Source organism: Falco rusticolus, chromosome 6, assembly GCF_015220075.1.
Source record: "Falco rusticolus isolate bFalRus1 chromosome 6, bFalRus1.pri, whole genome shotgun sequence".
NCBI classification, from domain to species: domain Eukaryota; kingdom Metazoa; phylum Chordata; class Aves; order Falconiformes; family Falconidae; genus Falco; species Falco rusticolus.
In genome coordinates, this window is record NC_051192.1 from 82,407,535 (window position 1) to 82,419,890 (window position 12,356).

Consider the following 12,356-nt stretch of genomic DNA (forward strand, 5'->3'; position numbering starts at 1 on the left):
AAGGCTTTGCATTAACCTTGCTTGATACGTTCTGTTTCCACTTCCTCCCTGAGAAAGGGAGATAATTAGATAATATATTTTAATACTTCTGGTTTCTTCTTTAGCTTTTGGTGGGATGGTAGTGTGTCACAAATGACAGGAAATCTGAAGTGGGGAAGAGGGCCAAAAGGCAAGTTTTCTCTACTTGCTTTATGAAGAGGGAGCTGTTGTTTATAAACAAGTTTACTTGGGTGCTCCCTCATTTACGGGTTTATATGTAACACTGAGAATTGAGTAAATGCTTAATGTTATGTTTATGCTGTGAACAACTTTAAGAATTTACTTTTACCAGAAAGCAAGTTTCCTTTCCTTCCAAACCTTCAATTCAGTAACTGTGCAGGTTATAAGAATTTGCACATAATTGAGGAGGTTGCTCCCTGTCCATGGTAACATTTTCTTTGTACTTCAGGAGTTCTGCTGACTCTGATATTGTTTAAGGTCTTTTGAGATTAAGGATTAAATGAAAACGCAGTAAACACGCTGTTGTTGTAAGAGTATCTTGTGGAAGAGGAGGTGAAAGTGCGGTTTGGAACTGTAGAGTTCTTGGAAGAAAACTGCATGGTTTTGAGTAAGAATGATGGGTTGAGAAGACTGAGCTAGAACTGCTAGTTCAGATATTCATGTCTTTTCAAATGTGTGAATGCTTTGGAATTAGTGACTGGGGGAAACTTAAAAGGAAAACTTACCCTTCAGCTGTTCTTAATTTGCAATTTACTTGGAAGTATTCTGCAGAAATGTGTGTTATTTCAATGGAATAAATGATAAACTGGTGTGGAATTTCTGTTCTTATCAGCTACCTGTGAGAACAGGTGTCCTTTTCTTTGGGCAATACTGTGGTGATTAGTGCTTCAGAAGGATACATTTTTGTTTTGTGCAAGTGATTTCCCCCCTCGCCCCCTCCAAATGAAGCTTAGTTAAGACTCCTGTAAACAAGTGAAACGGGAAGAAACTCACCTGTCATTTGAAATTTGTATGTTCAGTTGGAAAGTTAATGTGTTTTTACTGGTATTAACTATAGAGGAACAATGCCCATTACACACCCTTTTTTTAACGCTGGAAAACTGTGGCTGGGATGTTAATAAACGAAGTGGTAGAACAAATTGATTAAAATTAATGAGAAATTACTAAAATTGTTTTTTGTTCAACTGGGAGCTCTAAAAGAGCTGAGTGTGAATTTACCAAACTACTTGCTGTGGTGCCTGCCCTCTCACATAGTATCAGAGAAAAGGAAGGTAGCCAGTGTCACCAGTTGTAAAACAAAGCTTAAAAGGGATTGTGGGACTAAAAGTATGAATGCTGGATCCATTGTGTTAATTTATGCTAAGCAGTAGAATTGGTAGACTTTTGTAGATGTAAATCTGTGAAAAATCCTCTATATTCTAGGATTAGAACAGGTCATTAAAGACAAGAGTGATTGGAAATCTGTCATTTCTATTTGAATTTTCTGCATGAAGTCTCCAGTGAGTGGCAAAGCAGCTAATCTGCTGGGACTGCCGTTTCTTTCTGGTTCTTTGTCTCCACATGCATCCATGGTTGCAGTTGAGGATAGAACATACTTAGCTTGTTTGATTCGTATTTGCCTTCTAATGGATGTTTAAAATGGAAGTTAATGTGATCATGGGGACAAATAAAATGCGTCCCAGGTATGTTGTTAATACTACTCAGTACTGACGTATTTTAAGATGCTTTTTTTAACGCAAGTGATGTAAAAGTGTCTTAAAAACAGAACAAAACACTCTCCTTTGACTAAATCACCAGCAGTACTACTTAAACCACTCATAGTCCAATGCGGGCTCTTGCAGAGTTATGTGAAATTACTCAGAGTTGGAGCCTTGGGTGGTGTGTTAACATTACAGGAGATGTGATATTGTTTGAGTATCTCATTTTTGAAGTTAAATTAAGACAAAAACATGATTAATTGCAGATACTGAAATCTGAAATACTTCTTTCCTGACTGCTTGGAACAAATAAAGATGAAGCAGGCCAAAGCATTAATGCACAATAATCAACTACACATGTCTGTAAACATGTTCTGTTAGGTTGCTATGAAACTTTTTATTCTTGGCGGATGAGAAGATAGATGACTTTAAGACTGCCTTAAAGTTGTTGCCTTTTAGAGGGTCAGTGGTAATTTGGATGATTGTAGGGTGCTCAACTCTGTTCTGAAAATCAAAGATCAGTCTTTTTTTATTTAAGTAAAAATAGATCAGGGGATGAAGTAATTGTTTTAAAATGGCTTCTAATAAAATACTGTTTTTTCCATAATGTTTTTAATGTTTTCAGATTTACCTGATCAGGCAACACTTCTAGAGTATTTATTCACTTGCTTAACGTACATCTAGTCTTCCTGAGTTACTGGGATAAAGAGATGAGAAGCATCAACCTTTTTTCACGTAGTCCGGTTTGGCATATTGCTTCCCACGCTACTTGGAGAGGGGCACTAACCTGTTCAGATGACTGAAACTAGGGGTGTTTATAAAGCTGGGCAGGTTAATTGAAATGGACACCAGCATAATGTCTGTCTTCAGAGGCTGATGCATCTGGTTTCAGATAATGTAGAAGTACTACTTTCACCTGGAGTGACAAGTCAGCTCATGGAGCTTGTGTTAGCTTGTTTTGAGCTGCATGGCCGATACAGGTAATGGAAGACTGCGTTTTAGGAAACATTTCTTCATTGGTATGGAAATAAAATAAGGAAAGACAAAGTATCTCTGGGTTATTTGTCTGATTCAGTGTGATTTCAGCTGAAATTTGACTCAGCTGGTTTGCAAAGGATGATACGAATGGTTGTTTTTCAAAATTGACTGCCTTTTTCACATTTTGAAAAAAATACGAAATAGATAAAAATATGTAGGCTTAATGCCCTTATATGTTGAATGTTTAAATATTTTATGTTAGTAATGATTTTCATATATCAATAAAAATAGAAGGTTAAAGCGATGCCGTGAAATTTCTGATGTTCAGGGAAGTTAATAATTTGTTTTATGCTAATGATATGTATATCTTTTTGTTTTCTTTATAAAAGCAAGTCCTTCAAGACTCTACCTCTTGAAACTCTTTATCTTGTTTTCTCATCTAATGAACAGTAAAGTGCTTTTAATGGATCAGAATTACTGTTTTAACTGTACAATCACAACTATTCCGGAGTAATTCTCATTGAATGAGAAATTACTTGGCTCTTTCTTTACTGTTTTAAGTCATAATGATTCAGGATTATGCCTTTAGATCTGAAAGTCCAAATTAGGTGTTTCAAGCTGATCATGTTATAGCTCTCGTGTTATATTTCACATTTGCTTTTATTGAGTCTCACTTTATTTCATCATACTCCACTGATAGCAGCAGCATGCTGCTAATTTAATATCTCAATAGTATTTCTGCAGTTTTATTAGGATGTATTATGTAGTTTGAATCAGAGTGGCATACTAATGTGGGGGATCTAACATGTTTTAAATTCACTCACCTACCTCAAATTAATGTTAAAGAATTATTTTTGAAGTTTTAATCCATTATTAGTTAAAAGCTTATTTTACAGGATTGTTCAAATATATTTCAATTTGTGTGATGGTATAAAATTATTTAGGGGACCAATGTGTTATAATATTCCAGTGTAATCTGAAAAATATGTTCATAAAGAATAAGATTAGGTAGGTTTAATATGATTTGACTTCTGGGCACTTCTCAAAGTCTGGATTTTTTTTCCTCTGATCAGACTATTTATTGTCTATTTATGTAGGCTATGTGGTAGAGTTTTAAAGCAGACTTACCTGCATTTCAGTAAATTGGTATGTGTTAAAAATTGAATAGAAATTCAAATGAAGGAAAAAAGCTAATTGAATATTTGATTTCATTATAAAAGTGCCATATTCTAAAATTTACTGTGAAAACTTACTGTTACTTTTTTTTCCTTTGGTCTCTTCTGTAGTATTTTTTTTTTTTCAGTGTTTTCTTTGCTGGTTGTATCCTGTATCAAAATCACGTAAGCGAGTGAAGTGAAATATATTTCACTGCCAACTTTTAAGAAGTAGGGAAGTAATACGTCTTGGTAATGTTAATGCATTTTTAGTTTATTAAAATGAGAGTTCTTTTAAATTAAAATTTTAAATGCATCAGTGAAAGGCGAAGGGTAACAAGATGCCCAATTCATAGAGCCCTAGATGAAATTAAAAAAAAAGGGAAGGAGGTGTTTGCCAAGTGTTTTGTGTGTTACAGATGGATGATACAGGTACAGGGGCAGCTCTTGTGGTTGCATCTGAAGCAGGGCTTCCCCACCTTCACAGATGGTGGTAAGGCCTGGGGCAGCTGCCTATTTGCGACTTACATTCCTTTTTCCTTGACCATGATACCTGTCAGTGGATGGAGTGCACCAGAGGGTGCTGTATAGCTTGGAAACTGAGATTACAGCCATCCTGCAGGAATGAGAACATTTTACGCAGCATATGCTTTCTCTAGGTTCAAATAATCTTGCATTCTCCTTGTTACAGAAGTTCTTTCATCTGTCCGTGGCGTTATTCTCCTTCTCCATCCTATGGATTAGTTTACTGATCTATTTACTCTGTAGAAATGGGATTAAATAGGCCTGAAAGCCAAAGCTTCTTACTCTGCATGGGAGGAACATGGTACTGATGTGACTAAAATATTCTCTAGTCAGCTTTTAAGAGACGAGATGATTCTTGTGTGAAGCTTTTTGAACTGATTTTTGTTAATTCTTGGCAGTAAAGCTAAGACACAATTGATGTCTGTTAGAAGTGAGTATAACTTGAATTATGAGGACAATGGAAACAAGTTACATCTTCAATAAATATCTTCCTCAGTTCAGGGTTCTCCAGAGCGTTCTGTCTTTCTGCTGCTTGGAATGAAAATTTTTCAGGGCTGGGGCTGTTCTTATGTAATGACAGTGCCAGACACATCGGTAGCACTAGGGAAGAAAGGACAGAAATACGCAGGCTCGTAGTGTTACTGTAGCATGCTGGCAAAATAAATGCCCAGCAAGAATAAATGGCAGCGCCACGAAGCTACTGCCATTTTCACATCCTCACTTAAGACATACTCAGTCTGAATACCTTTTGAGCATAGTACCATCAGAGATTATTATTTTTCTTCCAGGAGATATGAAACAAAGTACAGATGACCCACATCTGGAAATTAGTGAGATCAGCTTGCTAACACACCTTGGAAATGAGAGCTAGCAGTTTTTTCTACTTGTAAAATGTTCTCTAATCTGCCAGGTGCTTTGCTGTGATTCAGAGTTGATCAAGATAATGTTGGGTGTGTTTGACATCCAGACAACAACCCCCCACTTTCTTTCAAAAGCTGTGCAATAATTTTGTTGATCTGAAATAAAATTTTAATTACTGAGCTAGCTGTGGTAACTTTTTTTATCTCCAGAGGCAATAATAGGACTAAGTCACAAGAATGCAAAAAGTTTCTTGGAAGTTTATTTCTAAACAAGAAGTGGAGACAAACTAAATCTGTAGCAAGTGCAGCCTTACCTTACAAAAGATGACACTGATAAGACTGGGCACTGCTTATGGAGAATGTGGGCAAAAGGCAGTATACTTTCATACAGATGCTCTTGTAGATCCATCTGCCTTTGAGTATGGACAGTTAGTTTTGACTGCCTGAAAAAAATGGAAGTAACAATACTATCTTTATTGTAAGTTTTTTTGAATGCTTGTAAGTATTCTTTACTTTCCCATATAAGCATGAGGGGGGATATGAATGCTTATCTGTATATACATAAGAACATACTGTTGTCCTTGAAGTGTTAAGAACACTGTAAGCTATAGAAACTGTTCTTACCTTTCATTTTGTTTCTCCTTGTCATCTCTGACCTAGTACAAATTAAAATGAAAGTATCTTTACCTGTAATGGATGCTTATTGTTTCTACACCTAAAAAAAGCCCATCTAAAGAGCCTAATGCTTAATTGCAAGTGACTTGTTTATAACTTGAATATTTCTCGGGCTGTGTTTTCCACTTAGAGACGGTGTGTTAAAGGAATTGTGTGGTGTGTGGTGTTTTGTGTGTTGTTTTTTTTTTATAGGTAAAGACAGAGTTTTCAACACCCCCTTGTGTGAACAAGGAATTGTTGGCTTTGGTATTGGAGTTGCTGTTGCTGGTGCTACAGCCATTGCAGAAATCCAGTTTGCAGATTATATTTTTCCAGCATTTGATCAGGTTTGTACTAATAGTTTTGAGAGAAGTAAAAAGGATTCTTATGACTGTTTAAATTACTCTTCTGTTAGCATTAATACTTGGTTTGAATTTGTAATTTTTTCTAATACATCCACAGCTGTATTGCTAATATTTGTGCATGCTTTAAGTAAACAGGAAGGTGCCAGGGCTAGTTTGAAGGCTCATTAAATAATGGAAATTAAAGATGTGTTTGAAGCAAATGTCTCTGTTTTTGTTTTTGGTTTTGTGGCTGCGTTGGCTTCAGCAGCCTTAAATTCCTCAGCTGTGTCTTCCCATTTACTTCTCTATGCTTCTGCAGCTTGCCGAGTGTCCACAGGGCAAACTACAGTTTTGAACTGGGCTGGTTGACAGTATGGGAAAGGGGAAACTGGGTTATATGGCTACTCTGGAGCCCTAGGCTTCTAACTTCAACATGCTAAATTATTGCTTCATTTACCTTGGAAAATGTTTGCCTTTCCACTGACTTGCAGGATTTCTTTTCTTCTTTGCCCTCTGAATTCTATGCATAGTGCAGATGGAGTTACGTCTCATGTATTTTAAGAGGCTTGGTGATGCATAACTAAAGGTATTGGACTGAATGGTACTTGTTTGTGTATATCTTCCCAGATTGTTAACGAAGCAGCAAAATACCGTTACCGCTCTGGAGATCTGTTTAATTGTGGAAACCTCACCATCAGAGCCCCCTGGGGCTGTGTGGGTCATGGTGCACTATATCACTCTCAAAGTCCAGAAGCTTTTTTTGCTCACTGTCCAGGAATAAAGGTACAGTAGCTCTTACTTTATGAAGATTTAATTTTGTTTGTTTGGGTTTTGTTTTTTAATGGACTACAGTTAGTCTGGGTACAGGCAGGGGAAGAATGGAAGTCAGTCCACAACAAAATATCTGACTATGCTAATTAAAAACTTTTCTAGCAGTTCTTAAACTGCATTAAGTGTTTGAGAATTTATAGGTATTATTGGAGCAGTCTTTAGCAGACATAGCATTTTGTATTTGTGCGCTTTTTGCACTAAAAGCATGCATTTTGCATCTGTTTTATGTCCAGTATAGTACAGAAATTAAAAACTAACAGCAATGAATAGTACTTTCCTTTTTCTTTTTGCATCTGTCTTAAGTGTGTTATTGAATTCATTTATATGAATGACAGTGACAGACAGTGGCACAAACTGAAACACGAGAGGTTTTGTCTGAGTATAAGGAAGCACTTGGCACAGGTTGGCCAGAGCGGTTTTGGAGCCTCTATCCTTGGAGGTGTTCACAGGTTGTCTGCACGTGGTCCTGGGCAATTCGTTCTAGGTGGCTCTGCTTGAGCAGGGGTGTTGAATCAGGTGACCTCTGGGGGTCCCTGCCAACCTTAAACATTCTGTGATGCTCTGCATGACAACTGTCTTGCTGTATGAGACAGTGGCATCCCTTGAAGCTAAGATTCCTGGTGCTGCTTAGATAGATACAACTTTCCTGGAGAAGAGGGAGCGATGGGATCTAGTCATCCTAGGTTTAAGAGAGCAATGTCTGCCAGCTCTCCATTTTTTTCTGAGCAAATTTTTGTCTATGGACTTGCACTTCTGGGTTAGTAGGCATCCAGTCCATTGCGAAACAACTCATAGCTTGATTAGCGTGGAAGACTTCAGCATACAATTACTGGTTTTGCTTAAGACATATGTTCATTGTTTATCTGTTTAATCTATTGTCTATATATAATTTTGGTGTTCTAAAGCCTCTGGTATTACTCATTTACAGGGAGGCCGTAGCCATTTCTCCTACTTGTTTCTCTTGACTTAAAATCTTGTATTATTCACGTTTTATTTATTTCATGATGTTTGAGAACCAGAATGTATTTTTGTCTTTGGGTGTTCTTTATGATCTTTGATGTGTTCCTGTTCTGAACTTGAAAATATTTCCTAATATAGACAAATGCAATCTACAAAGTCTTTTGCCATGTAATTGAATCAAATGGTTTCTTGAGCTAGTTTAAAAACCAGAGTAGTTTATTACCATATGGAAGCACAAGATAACTTACCAGATTAATATACTTGATGCCAGGTCTAGCTAATTTATGCTGATCATCTTGGTCAGTCCCAAATCATTTTATACTGAACCAAGTGCTGAGATTTAGTGGTCCACTCTAATGATCAAAATTCTTTCTAATTCATAGCAACCTAGTGCTACTGTGCTTAATTTTCTGAATAAGTTAGTCAGAATTTTATATGATTACTTTTCTCTCATCTATGATCTTTCTTCTTGTTTTTTCATTTTCTTTCACTTTTTCTTGGGTGAAGTCTAAAATAGGTTGCTACCACTAACAGCTGTCATCTCAGTTAAAGGTAAAAGGCACACTAAATTCTGTGGATCTGGTAGAAAAATATGCTAGTTTTTGATGGACAGGTATTTTGGACTATCTTTAGAATTTTGTATTTTTGAGAAAACAATATTGTTCCTTCAGTTTTTTTATTGGTGAAGCTGTTCATTAATGCAGTTATTAATGTTTGAAGGCCTTATCTTCAAGTTTGTAGGTCTTTTTTTGAATGAATCCAATGCCAGCACTTGACATATGAATCCAGAAATGCAAATGAACTTGTGGTTCAGATGCACTTGCAAAAATCCCGTATCTCTGCATATTTTCTCCAAAGTGCTGGAGGAAAGACCATGTATTACAATCTGGGAAGGGTAGGATTGATCTTTGGGGAGAGGGATATTCAAAACTGCCCTCTTATTAAACGCTGTGGCAGGTTCCTGACTTAAGACCTTTATTTTGTGTTTTTCTTAAGTGAAAAGTGGGGTTTGGATTTCCCAAGCAAAAGGGAGTTTGTACAACCCTGGCTGTTCAAGGGAAGGACTGTAATCAATTAGTACTTAAGACAAGGCTGTTGGGGTGACGAGGACATTGCTAGTTGATTGTATCTTTTGTGTACTGTGGTGAGGACGTATATCTTAATGGATCAGTCTGTCTTCCAAAATTACTGTATTGACACTCTTCATTCCATTGTAAGACTGCTCCAGGATATTTGCTGTCATGGCTAGAAGCTTTCTTTTCGTTTCCAGCATAAATTTGTTCCTGACTAACTTGTATATTTGACTTACCTGTTCTTCATCTTCCCTTTAATATACTAAGAGAACAATTGTTTTCCCTTTAGTCTTTGTTTTGTTAGGCTAAACAACTCAAACTATCAAAGAGGTGTTAACAATTTCTGAAGCTTTTTTGGCACCTGTTTCATTTTCTTCCAGAACAGTTGATATAGTCATGAAGTATTCCAGCTGAGTTTCTAGCAGTGATTTTTGCATTAGAATTAACGCTTCCTTGGCTATGTTATTTTACATTTTTAGGGCTGTACTGCATAGTGTCATAGTCATCCTTTCAGCAGATGATAAACTTAAATCTGAATTTTTACTGCTGACTTCTAAATTTATAACAAAAATGTAGTTCTTAAATGTGTGACTTCTCAGTATGTTTTGTTTGGTTTGCTTTTGCTTTTGTCAGTCATGTTCTCAATGTTAACTAGGTCTTTTTGGTATCATCCTCTGCAGCGGTGATGACTCAGCTTTTGAATAGTTTTCATTACCATATTTCAACTTAACATTGTAAATGAATAAGGTAAATAAAGTCTGTTCTAAAAATGACCCATAAGAAGCTGCACTAGTAACATCCATCAGCTGGGTAATTTCCCATGTGTCTGTTACCAAATGCTTTGGTGAAATATTAATAGACTACTTCTTCCTTGTTTAGAAGAATCACTTATCAAGTTAATTTGATGTGATAGCAGATTTAGGTGGTGTTTGGACTCTTTTCTGTTACTTTTGTATAATTAAATGTTCTTAATCTCAAAAATATTTTGAAACCTTGGAAACTCCTGGAGTCAGTAAGCTAACATGTCTGTAGTTACATGGATTTTTTTTTTCTTTAAAAATGTGCTGAAAATGTTTTCAGTCAGAAGGGGCCACTTCTAACTTCACAGCTATAAAAATGTTTGCTAGTAGACATGGTGCATGTATCAGCTTTTTTGATCTCTGGAATGTAAATTAGCTAGTCCTTCTGCTTTGAGGGAATTGAGCTCTTTGGTTGTATTTTCATTTAAATTGTGATAATTTCGTAACTTCCTGTTCATAACCAACATTCTTTTAGGTCATCCAAAATTGACTCTTCTGTTGGGAAATCAATTATATTTTTTCATTCCAAGTTTTCAGATTGCATCTGGAAGGAAGCCTTGCTTAGTTTTCTCTTTGCTTGATAATAGTTTCAGGTATTTTTTTGGTATTTGTTAATTTCCAAAATGAACAAAAAATTTCAGGCTTTCACCATAAGCAAAGGAAGTCAACTTTAAATAGCTGTTTTCTTTTTTTGTCTTCAAAACGTACTGGACTAAGTCTGAATATCTTCCAGTCCTGCTCTGATGAATCTTTATCCAACCAAGTGAGGATCACTCAGTTGAATTTTTTTTGTCATATATCTACATTAATTTTACTAAACTAACGTATTTTTTTTTAATCCAACTGATTTTCTTTTGTTCAGTTTACCTCAATGTTATTGTTAAAATGTTAGTTCAACTTTATTGGAGGGAAGTTCATTAGTATCTAAATCGTGGTGTAGAGGGGAGCTATTCAAGCCTCCTCAATGAACAAAATAAAATTGGGGTCTATGATTATGTAGCACTGATATTAATTCACTTTAAGAACTGCTCAATCTGTACACAAGTTTATTTAAAGTGAATAATTGCTTGGTTTTTGATATTAATTGAGGAAGCTTGTAGAAGAATTGCAGTTTAAGTAAACTATTAAAAAATATCTTTACAGATTGTTATTCCAAGGAGTCCTCTTCAGGCCAAAGGACTGCTGCTGTCATGCATAGAGGACAAAAATCCATGCATATTCTTTGAACCTAAAATACTTTACAGAGCCGCAGGTAAAGATTTATATCCTGTATTTTCCAATAAAGGAACACGCTTTTTTTTTGCGCATATATGTTGATAGTCACAATTGAAACAATGTAGCAGAAGTCTTGACTTGTTTTGTCTCTAGCTATGTTTGGAGTTTGTGTTTTTAGAGGAAGTGTGAAAACTGAGTAAGATCTCTAAATTTGGCTGCAAAGATAAATGAACGTTTACAGTCTGATTCATATTCATTCATAACATTCAGTTAACTTTGGAAGTGGAATGCTTTGTACAGTCATGGTTTAAAAAAACCCCCAGAACTAAGAGCATTATCCTTTATCAAATTGCAATATAAATTTGATAGAAGTTAAACTGCTTTCTTTTTGATAACTCTAGTTACTGAAAAAAGTTTCCAGATGTTTATTTCCAAAAGAACTGAACTTCACCATCAGCATTTTCCCAAAGTTAAAATTTCTTTTGAGGGCTTGATTTCTAACAGTCGTGAAAATCTGCCCCCTTAGATTTTAATCTTGCGTAGAAGGAGGTGCAAGTGCTATTATTTTTCATTTGTTTCAGTCATAGTGCATTTTTTGCTTCATAGAAGTTTTAACAGTTATTATGCGTAACATACAAGAACAGAGTAATTTGATGATGAGAGTGCTTGAGGTCATTGTAAAAAAAAAAAAAGCTTGTTACTACTTTGGACTAGAGAAACTGGACTGAGAACAGATAATGGATGAAAGCAAATATTGCATGTGGAGGCAGGCAGAGTGGGTGGATGAGCTGGTAAAACAGGACTCAAGCCATCACTTACCTCCAGCATTTCTATGTCATACAGCTTGATACACCAACTATGGCTGAATACGTTAATCAATTTATAAGTTGACTGTGTGAACTGGTGATGAGTGAAGGACAAAATGTTTGTATTTTACTTGGGACCTCTTAACATCACTTTTCCATCAGTACATCCATTTTGTTTGTTAGTAAATTTATCTTCTTCCTAGAGAACAGAACCAAAAAATATCAAGGGAAAGATTTAGAAAGCAGACATCAAAGCTACAAAAAATAGCAGAGTAACTCAGGAACAAATAGGATTTTTACCAGGGAAATGGCTTATTTGCTTCTATATTTTCAAAAAAAGTCCAGAATTTCCATTAGCAATGTATTTGTAAAGTGCTGCTATTTTTATTGTGGTGTGATGTACCCAGAGAGTGTTGCATTTCTTAAGTTGAGTGTGTTTTGAGAGCTTACTGAAATTTA

General features: G+C 35.8%; 1 protein-coding gene across 3 annotated transcripts in view; it reads left to right on the forward strand.

Moving 5' to 3' along the window:
* The window catches only part of BCKDHB (branched chain keto acid dehydrogenase E1 subunit beta), a 131,867-nt gene that overhangs the window by 18,273 nt on the left and 101,238 nt on the right, over positions 1–12,356 (forward strand). For all 3 annotated transcript variants that reach the window (XM_037391346.1, XM_037391348.1, XM_037391347.1), the window contains exons 4-6: positions 6,082–6,215; positions 6,840–6,995; positions 11,020–11,128. In XM_037391346.1, the coding sequence (XP_037247243.1) occupies positions 6,082–6,215; positions 6,840–6,995; positions 11,020–11,128 (399 nt within the window). The remainder of the gene's footprint in view (positions 1–6,081; positions 6,216–6,839; positions 6,996–11,019; positions 11,129–12,356) is intronic.